Genomic DNA, 10,682 nt, shown 5'->3' on the forward strand with positions numbered 1-10,682 from the left:
GGACGGTTGCTTTGTGTATTCCCAGCAGCTGTAAAGCAAGTGTATATTTTGCTGTCACCGTGTGACAGTTTATTGGTCTAGATTTGGCTCAGGACCAATGGGTCTGCTGACTAAAGAGCTGCACTCACCGAACTTTAGAAGATGGGAGCTTGTTTGCTTTATTTTATTCTGGCAGTCCAGTGATGCAGAGTGAATTGCAAGTAGCAGGCCTACTGATCAAATTGATCAAAATCTTTCCATTTTAAATAATTCCCGAAATGAACAATGGGAGTGGATCACTTTCCTCAACTCCATTTCTTTAGGGCAGAGCCTTAGCTGGAGCCGGCAATGACAAACATCATCACACTGAACCAGGTTTCACAGCTGGACATCACTTATCCAAGGCTTCTGCTTCTTCTAATGTTCACAAAGATCTCATAAAGAAGTTCATACCTGCTGTATTTGGACGTCCTTCACCATATTTGTTCTCCGACTGATGATTAGCATCACCAAAAGGAAATAACATCTTCATCTACAATGTGGCATTGTTTCCATCCACAGCAGGAAATCCCCCCTTTTCTTCATCCACAGTTGTGGGTGGAATAACAAAGCTGATCCGTCTGTCATCATAAACTAAAGGCTTACATGGTGCATATGGATTGAAGGATGGCAACAATCAAGACAAAGTAGCAGCAGGTGGCTTTGGTTCCACAACATTAGCAACTCTGTGTGCGACACTGCCACGCCTGATAGCTTCACCTTGCTGTTGACTGTTGCCAATCATCGAGGGTTATCCTCACTAATGACAGCTTTTGTGTTTTTGAGAAGGTTGTGTTGTTGTTCATCTCTTATTTAGAACAACTTATGTAAATGCCAAACTGCATATAAAAATACGTTTCTCTCGTTCTACGTAGTGTCCCCTCCTTCAGAGTGTGAGGTGGACGGGCTCCCCAGTGGTTACGGATCCAGGGACTCCATCCTCAGGCCGGGTGTGAAGAGGGACTGGAAAAGACGAAGACGTGGGCAACTAAGGCGGATTAGCAGGTAAACTCAACTACTATGGGTGCATTTGTCTGTGTATTCATGACACGGATCATTCATACTTCACATTGTCAGGCAGGTCACGTGACGGGCGTTTTATCTTGGATTTTGCATTCACTTTGTGTCAGCAGTGTCAGTCCATTTAATGCCTCATGTGCAGCTAATAGGCTAGCTGCTGCAGGCGTGTATACATCTGTCAGGCGCTGTGGTCAGTATAAAACCATTGTGTTTGCTTGACTGCTGATGTTTCAGCTGCAGCAGCTGGGATCCAGGCCACACCAGCGCTGAGGCTGGCAGAGAGAAACAGCAGCCTACGTTTGGACTGAGTGGAGGTGCAGCAATGCGCTGCTCCACCTTGCTGGGCATCCTCGTGGGTGTGCTTCTCTACTTGGTGCTGGGAGCTGTGGTGTTCCGCGCCCTGGAGACTCCACGAGAGGAGGGCAAGCACATGCAGCTGCAGGACACCCGCAGGGATTTCTTGTTGAACTTCACCTGCGTCAGCCCAGACAACCTACAGACTCTCATAGAGGTACAGCAGATCTATTCATGACAAGAGCCACTCTTTTGACAGCTAAGCTACTCTTCCCCTTTGTTACAGTATCCAGTGGGCGGGGCATCGTGGTTGGTAGATGACCTCAATTGCATCTTCCTCTTGTTTTACTACTGTTTGCGATGCCTCATCACAGTTTATGGGCTTGAGTTGTGAGAACTTTTACCAAACAGTGATTTTCCCAGATCATGTCATTTGAATGATTTTTGCAGGCCAGTTGTGGTAAATGTATTCAGTATTTCTCAAAAAAGCTAACATTTTGTGGTTTTTCCCCCTGTGTTATCACTTAATGTATTTTGTGACCCTGTAGATATATATTCGTGCAAAAATTCTTTGAGTTACTTTTGTGTACTATACCTTGAAATTGATATGTGAAAATTTAATTGAAGCTGATCATCAAGTGAAATTTTATGTTTACTTTTTCTACTATTGGTTAGCTACTTGCATCCAACAAACAACATGGTCTCAGTAACAGAACCTACAAATCGTGCGTGCAAATGTGAATCTGCCAGTGAACAAAGTCACAGGCTGTTGTTATTTATAGATTAACAAACTTCCAAGACGTGAAACATGGAGGCTGACACCTCTGGTGTCTGTGTCTCTGCTTCACGTTTTATAGGCTATTCACTGGGAACTTGGTTGACTACTGTGGGTCATCAAAGTGGCCCTTTAGATTTGTATGGTGTTTGGTGCCGGTCAGTGAAGCTCTCTGTGACCCTGTGGACCCATACAGCACGACCATGAGCCAGAGAACAGGTGCAGTCAGAGCAGCTATATAAGGGGCAGGTCTACTGTGTGTGTGTGTGTGTGTGTGTGTGTGTGTAAGAGCATGAAACCTGATCCATGCATAGGTTGAGCATTGAGTGTGATCCTGTGATGTTTGTCCTCGCTCCAGAATGAAAGTTGTAAATTCTGTTTTAGCTTGCAAAGTAAACAATAGATGTAGTAGCTGACATTTGCAGAAAGCTTGAAGAGACTGAGGTTTCATAGTATCACTTGTCATAATTGCACATTTTATTTATTAATGCCACTTTTCACAACAGTGGTGTTGTCAACCTCACCGCCTTCACACCTTTCAGATTATCATATATCACGTCTCTCTGTTAAGCTAGCAACTGCCTTTAACCAGCTCTCCTGTTAGCTAGATCAACAGCAATCCTAAAGTTATCCTTAATTAATAATAACTAATTGACTAGAGGCAGCTGCTGTTAATAAACGCAATAAATAAACCTCTTTAGCTTTTAAGCCTTACCGTTAGCTCAACAAGGCTTCTCATGCTACCCACCAGGCACAGAATGCCGCCATTAGGCTATTACTTACTAACCAAGTACAGAGCCAGTGTTAACAGTGTTAGCTAGCTCCTGTTGGCCAGAGCATTCACAGAGACTCTTGTCTTTTTGTTCCTAACAGTCTGTCTCTGGGAAATATATTTAGATTGTAAAGGTAAACAGCCAATAATCTCTTCTCTTTGACGCTGAGTAATGAACTAAGCTCAGGACCTACCTGGTTAGCCAGCTAGGTGGATAGCATGTGCAGAATTGATAAGCTAAATACATAAAAGGACTTTGTTAATGTGCTTATTAGCAGTAGCTAGATATCTGATTCAGAATAACGCTGACATTGTTGTTGCTCGAGCTAACACAGGAGCTAATTGGCTAAATATGGGAGCACTTGTTGAGCTTAAGAGACAGATGACATGGGATATGTCTAGTTTTTCATAATGGAACCGTATTATGAAATAAAAGCAGATATAAAAATGTCTTAAATTAAATAAAAATCTATTAAACTCCTATAAAAGTCTGTTATTATGAAAATTTAATTTATATTATATCACTAAATATTGTTTGATTTATATACATTACGCAATGTATTCATTCTATTTTATGAATCTTTATTTTGTTTATTTAATATTAATAACACTTTAATAAAAGAGTGAATGATTAAATTCAGACTAATAAGGAGTAAGTCTAACAACTCATTCATAAAAGGTTGATACAAAGTGTCTGTTAGCTTTCTAAAACAAAAGCTTCCAGTACAATTTTCAACATTATTAGAATAGTAAAAATACACTCACATAATAAGCACCCAGTGATTTGATCTGTTGCTTGTGATCTAAGCCAATCCTCAGGGCTGGTTTTCCTGAATCTAAAAAAAACAAACAAAAAATTAATTCATAATGAGATAATGAAAATGATTATTATTTTCAGCCCTAAAATATATTTCAAGCTATCTGTAACATAAGAAAGACCTGTGCCACCCTTGTCATTTGACATTTTCTGCTTTTTAATTTGACTACCATACGAGAAAAATAATCTTCTAATGGTTTTGTTCTTCAGTGGTGCACTCAAAAACATAGATTGAAATACTTACTATATTTCTCTCTACAATCTTACTTCCTGCATTATTTGATCATATTAAAGCTCTGAAATGCACAGTCCCACAGAATAGAAAGTGAGACAGTATTGTTTTTCTGGCTCCAAATAGTTCAGAGGCAGAGGTACACATTGCTAACCTCAAAATTAACCTGAATTATTTTATTTATTTATTACTTCTTTTAAATTAATGTAATCCAGTTAAAATTAAAATAAATTCAATTCAATGTTAGCCTACTTTTTTAAAAAGGTGAATAAATAAAATTACTGAATATTAAATTAATTAACTGTCAAATGAAAATAATAAACAAGATAAAATAATAGTGAAGTAACTGAACAAATTTCACACCTCAAAATAGGCTCCTCCAAATGGTAGGGAAGTCTTCACATGGAAACCTGAAGCTTAGCAAACTATTGGCCGTTCGCACACTAATTAGAAGCCTCAGCGATTCAAATTATTGCACAGTTCTGAATCAGAAAACATTCTAAATCAATCAGTTACCCCAAATGAGTTGGGACAGACATATTCAGTGGCGTCAGTCCAACAGACAGGATCAACCAGACACAGCCCTGTCTCTGTGATCATAAAATTTATCACAAGTAATAATGTCTGCAGGGACCATGTTCAATCACAACTTCATCATATTCAGCTTTAAATTCAGAGTTAACAAATGTCTTCAAGTACCAACTGACACAAAACCAATAATTAGATTGGGGAATTAGATTATGTGAGCTTGCCGTGGTTCAATACTCTCGGGCCAGAACGGAGCCGTCACAGTTGTAAGTCACTTCTTGTCATTGACTGTCTGCTGCTGATGCAGTGACAATGCATTTCCTGCAGCATTTACATTACTGGAGGACATAAAGCCCTGCAGATAAATAGATAAATCTTTCATTGAACAATAAAAAGAAACTCATGCTCATGTGCGTGCCTTTTGAAACTTTCAAAATGTCAGAAATGGATCATGTACAACTTGAATTCATTGATGGGTTGATTTAGTAATTTGTAAGGTTTTGCTAACCCCTCTTCTTTCTATTAAATACCAATTTACTGAACTGTTTCATAAACTAACTACTAAACTCCACTGTCCCATCCCAGGAAGTGGTGGAGGCTGTCGGTGCAGGTGTTGATCCCAACAGCAATGTCACTTATGTCAGCCAATGGGATCTGGCCAGTGCCTTTTTTTTCTCCGGGACAATCATCACAACCATCGGTGGGTGTCCAGTAGAACCACCAAATAAAGTCAGATGAAATGTTTGTGATGGAATCGGTGTCATTTCTGACCTTTACATTTTGTGTCTTCAAATCAACATGTCCAGGTTTTGGAAACATCTCCCCCAAGACAGAAGGAGGGCAGTTGTTCTGCATTTTCTACGCCCTGGTGGGAATCCCGATGTTTGGTTTCCTGCTCGCTGGAGTCGGAGACCATTTGGGAACTGGGCTGAGGAAAGCTGTTGCCAAAATAGAGGATCTCTTCCGGGTCAGACCCTAAACAGAGCTTCCAATGTTATCTTTGCCAGCACTGTACATGTACTTCCCTTTATTTGTCTCATCCCACTATGTTGTTTCACCCTGCCGACAGAAATGGAAAGTTAGTCCGACCATTGTGCGAGTGATCTCAGCTGTCCTGTCCATCCTGCTGGGGTGCCTGCTCTTTGTTGCAGTGCCTATCCTGGTTTTCCAAAAAGTGGAGCAGTGGACTCTTTTGGAGTCTGCCTACTTTGTAGTTATTACCCTGACAACAGTGGGGTTTGGAGACTATGTTGCAGGTACAAAACAGTTAATCAACTACCCTCGTGTTTCTTAACATACCCTCAGGTGTGCACAAACGTTGGTCCAGTGATAGCTTTATGTCGGGGAAGCAGCAGGAAGGAGAGTAAAACTAAGATAAATTATTTTATCCTTGAAAATCAGTAACCTCCTTAACACTAATACAGTAATACTCAGGGAAATGGTAAGGCATGAGGGAGACCTGTCTGCATGCAGAGTTGAGACTAGGGTTTATTTTTGCCCTGGGGTCACGTCAGAGCTGAATTTGAGCTGACCAGAGGGGCACATCAGAGGTCATGCCGCATAAAAATGTATGATTGGTGCACTGATACAGCCCCATTAAATAGCCCACAGAGTATTTTTTTAAAGAGGGCATTTTCACACTCAGAGCTTCCTATGCACACTGCTGATAGCTTCACTGGACATGCTTACAGATCAATAACATTTGACTCAAGACTGTTCCCTGTGTGTTGAAGGCAGACGAACAGCTTCCGTTACAGTCTAATTAGCTTGCATCTGACTTGTGCTTGCTTTTGCATATTTTTGTTTTTTCGTTGAATTTATTGATCTGTAGGTGAGTTACTTGTATGACTTAATTAGTCATCTATAAATATAACTGTCAGTTTTAATGCAGTAAGTTCACTTAGCACAGACAATTTTCATTTACCTCATAAATTATTAATGATTTTTGTCTTGTAAGAGATGAATTATCGATGATCTAATCTGCTATGTAGTATCTCTTATCTTTGACAGGATGAATGGATGTTAGAACGCATTGGCTTTACCGACTGCTACTGTATACTGTGTCTTTGTATCTTCTCAAAGGGGATTCTGGAAATGAGGGGAGTGAGCACTGGTATAAGCCTTTGGTTTGGTTCTGGATCTTGCTGGGTCTCGCCTACTTTGCATCTGTCCTGACAATGATTGGTAACTGGCTTCGGGTTCTATCTAAAAAGACCAGAGCTGAGGTACGTCTTCTTTTCCCATCTCTCATATCATGTCTTTTCTCTGCCACTTCCATCATCTCTGGTTTCATCCCCTTCTATTAGATGGAGGAACTTCGAGCCCACGCCACTGACTGGACTCAAAACATCCAGAATATGTCAGTGGATTTTCGCATTCCAGGAAAAATTGATGACCCCTTCAGACGGCGTCGGCGAAAGCGCCGCCACGGCCCTCGCAACCATAGTCACAGTGTATCAGCTACCGGGGCCCCTGACCATGAGGGAAAAGAAGAGCCACGTGAGAGTCAGACAGACTCTGGTTCTTACTCTTCTTCCTCTTCGTCTTCTAACGAATCAGGATCTGGATCAGAAACAGACTCTCAGGCCACTCAGACGGAGCGAGTGCCTGAACCAGAGCCTGAAAAGGAGGAGACTCCTCCTGATCCCCACCTGTCTCAACCGCTGGACTACTTTGGGGAGAACCTTGCGTTTATTGATGAGTCTTCAGACGCTCAGAGTGCTAAACTACACTTAGACCCTCTGCTGGATAGAACACAACCCAACTCTGCAGGCTCTCGTCAGCCCAAGAGGAGACGCCACCGAAGACCTTTTCCACAGAGAGGCCCCAAAATCAACAGCTCCAACCCTGACAAGAAGGAGTCCAATGGAAACCCAAAACCAGTTCCAGATCTACCACTGAAGCCTTAAAATTGTTCTGCTAGCACAAGTATCGACTTGAGAGATATGAGATTTGTTCATAATCTGACAGAAGAGTTATCAGTGCAGCAATTGATTTGTGTTTATGTACTGCTTACTTACAGACACTTAAGACATGTTGCAGAAGCCTTGTGGTTTGCGTTTAATGCTCTTAGCATGCTATGTGTATATGCCTTAATCAAAGATGATGAAGTGATTTTTATGCCAATGTTCCCATTACTTTCTGAGTAGTTACTGCTCTCTGCTGGGCCAAGACAAAAATGCACTACCACTCTCTCAACATGAGGGTTCCCGCCTGTTACTAATCCAAATAGTGTAAGAAACAAGGAAAAAAAACCCATGTGGGCAGAAACTTGCAGCAGCAGAGTGGCGCTCATGTTGAAGAGAGGCTGCTTTGGTCATGAGACTCTTGACCCTTGAATCCTGCCAACAATTAAACGGGTACCAAACATCCTCTTCTACATTTTTGGTATGTAACAAAAAGTTTTTTAAAAGCTGTGTACAACCATTATTTTTGCATTTTGATGGCCAGATTAATTAATCCTGCTGTACTGCATATATGTAATAAAGTTTTTCTAAATGAAAGCAGCACTGTGTCTTACAATCCATCCATCCATCCATCATCAACCGCGTATCCTGCGTACAGGGTCGCGGTGTCTTACAATCATGTTTAGCAAATTATTACAAGTACTTCATTTCTAAAGATGCTGTTCCAGCCCATAAGCTTCTCAGGGAAACATGATAATGGCTGTTGAACAAACAAAGGAAAAAGTAGGTCAATGTTTCTAACAAAGCTGCAGTCAAAGCATAAGGTGCATTAGGGGGAGTTGAATCACAATGGGGGTTTTAAATGTTTCTCTCGAGACCAAAAACAAATCACTCAGCCACTGAAATCTGTTCTGATCTGGTTACAATATATGTCCCAAACTTATTGCAGCAATGTGAGCGTGCATTCACAGCACCCAGCATGAAGTGTTTTCTCTCTCTCTCTCTCTCTCTCTCTCTCTCTCTCTCTCAAGGTTTTAGGGTCTGTCCTGTGCTGCTTACACAATCAAGACACAGAAAACTTATTTATTTGTTATATTCAGACAAAAAGCAATCACATATTTGGAGAAAAAAGATGAAGTGTCTACAGCCCTGCTGGAGACTTTGTGTGGCTGCACTTATTTAATATTTGAGCCCTCCTTTTTGGGCATGTTGCACATAATGTTTCTAACAATTTATAGATATTCTTTTCCTTTTGTATGTTGCAATGCACTTAATGTATTTTTATTTTTTATTTTGTTTTTATTTTTGTTCAAATAAATAAAGAAAGAAAGAAAGAAAGAACACAAAACAGTTTTGATCTGATCGATAGGCCTAATTTGTGCACAGAGAGGGAGGAAAGTGTCTCGCCGAGGATGAAAATATCCATGTGGCTTTAATGCTCAGAATAGACCAGTATATGTTGGTGAGACAGGTCACAGAGGTCCTGCATGATTTGAATAACATCCATGCAGTAATGTTTTGTGAATGTACTGTTTAAATGCCCTTCAAGTTGTCAATATAGCCCTTTCAGCATGTGCTGTCACTCCTCAGTTGATCCACGTAAGTGATACTCCGCTGGAAACTCTACCTTTCAATCTGAAAATGGCACCAATGACAAACATGGTGCAGGAGCAAATGTGTGACTGACGTTCTTTTGTTGTTAGGAAAAGCTGAGGTGCCTTAATGTCACAAAACATCTGATAAATAAAAGTTGAAGTTGTTACTAAAATACAATTACCCTCCACCCTCTCTACGAAAATGACTGCAGATTGTTTTGTCTTTGAACACAACCAGCAGATGGCATACATTCCCTCCCTATGACAGTCCAAGACTTATTCTTCACACATCCACGGTCTTTGTCTTTGACTGCATTTGACTTGCATGTGTCTGCTAGTGACCATCTAAAAGATTTAAATGGGACAAACTGTAGTCTGCCTTTTGTTTCCAGTGCCGTCGTGTTTATAGGGTGAGTAAGCAAAATGTTTTAAAACAGCAAAAACCAGGTGAATGTTCATCTACCGTTCGGAAATCTGACACTTTCCTGCAGGATATGTAAAAAGAAATGGCAGCATTCTGGCATTGCAATCAGGAAGTCAGCAGGCGGTGATGATGTGCTGTGGCAGTGGGTGACCTTTTACTGGAGGACACACACTCAGCTGTTGTAACGTCATCAGTGCCGTTGCTGCAGTTTCCCTGTGCTGCCACAAGAGGGCAAATAATGGGAATCTGTAGTGCTGATGTAGGCTACACTCCTGACCTGGAGTTAAAGGGTAAATCCATCATTAATTAGTATCCAAATATGTTATTTCTATGTTGTTTTGCACATTCCAGGATTGTCCCAGTATTTCCTTCACTTGAGCGACAGAGACAGAAACTGCAGTGATCATCTCATTTAGAGACAAATCCTGGAGCTGCTACACAGTGGGGACATTTTCTAATTCACAAAGGGGCTCACTCAGTTGGATGAGACATCTTAAACTACACCTCAGTCATTTCAGTGGCCTGACACTCCATTATTGATAATATCAATAGCATAATGTTAATCCTGTTTTAGGGTGAATTTTTCCTTTAAATTTAATATAAATGCATTGGGTAATTAGACGTAAACGTAGCAGCACAGACATTAAGCTTGTGTAAGAAATTATAGCATCCCTTGTGTTGCCTTTAATCCTTGTCATGATTTACTCTTGTCACCTGTTCATCTATTTGCCAAGTCTTCTGATGGTTCTGTTTCTAGTTTAATCCTTAAAGCCACTCTGCATTCTGTCCAATATAGGCTCCTAATAATGATTATACACTGATCAAGGTGTTTATAGTATAGGTGGAGACTGTTCTGTATCGGTTTTGTTAATCTGTGACTCACTGATGCAGTGCCCGATGCTATTTGTACTACAGGCACAATGGTTCCTTGGTATTTCTGTAGCCAATCGGCTGACACCTGTCTGAGGTCCTGACCTGCTGTAAGGAGCACCCTGGGACCCCAGCTGGCATTCACAGTGTGTCTCTACTCCTCCACTCTTCATAGCTGGAACACATATCCCCAGCGACTACACACTGTCCTGTACAACAGCTGTCTACTTATAATATTACAATGCAGTAAATCTCAAAACATAAACTGTTTTCCAACAAATTCAATTTCCTGGTTTTTGAGTGAATCCAATAAATATAGCTTGCCCGCTTTCGCCTCTAACAGGATGATAATGCAGACTCTGCACCAGTATGATGCAGCCACGAAGAATTGCAGTGTCTGCAGCAGAGACTCAGTGACCTTGCTTCAAGGT

The 10,682-nt window shown here is 40.9% G+C and overlaps 1 protein-coding gene and 1 long non-coding RNA gene across 2 annotated transcripts; both read left to right on the top strand.

The window, feature by feature from the left end:
• Nucleotides 1-714: 714 nt before the first annotated feature.
• On the top strand, nucleotides 715-7,898 carry LOC123962872 (potassium channel subfamily K member 4). Its single transcript, XM_046039319.1, has 8 exons — nucleotides 715-807; nucleotides 894-1,023; nucleotides 1,273-1,549; nucleotides 5,042-5,156; nucleotides 5,263-5,423; nucleotides 5,526-5,712; nucleotides 6,539-6,681; nucleotides 6,763-7,898. Exons 3-8 carry the CDS (start codon nucleotides 1,361-1,363, stop codon nucleotides 7,363-7,365), a joined length of 1,398 nt encoding a protein of 465 aa, XP_045895275.1. The 5' UTR covers nucleotides 715-807; nucleotides 894-1,023; nucleotides 1,273-1,360; the 3' UTR covers nucleotides 7,366-7,898.
• Nucleotides 7,899-9,583: 1,685 nt separating this feature from the next.
• Nucleotides 9,584-10,531, top strand: LOC123962877. Its single transcript, XR_006823080.1, has 2 exons — nucleotides 9,584-9,671; nucleotides 10,297-10,531. It is a non-coding gene; the product is annotated as an uncharacterized LOC123962877 (long non-coding RNA).
• The last annotated feature ends 151 nt before the right edge of the window (nucleotides 10,532-10,682 follow it).

Source organism: Micropterus dolomieu, linkage group LG23 (genome assembly GCF_021292245.1).
Source record: "Micropterus dolomieu isolate WLL.071019.BEF.003 ecotype Adirondacks linkage group LG23, ASM2129224v1, whole genome shotgun sequence".
In the NCBI taxonomy this organism is placed as follows: domain Eukaryota; kingdom Metazoa; phylum Chordata; class Actinopteri; order Centrarchiformes; family Centrarchidae; genus Micropterus; species Micropterus dolomieu.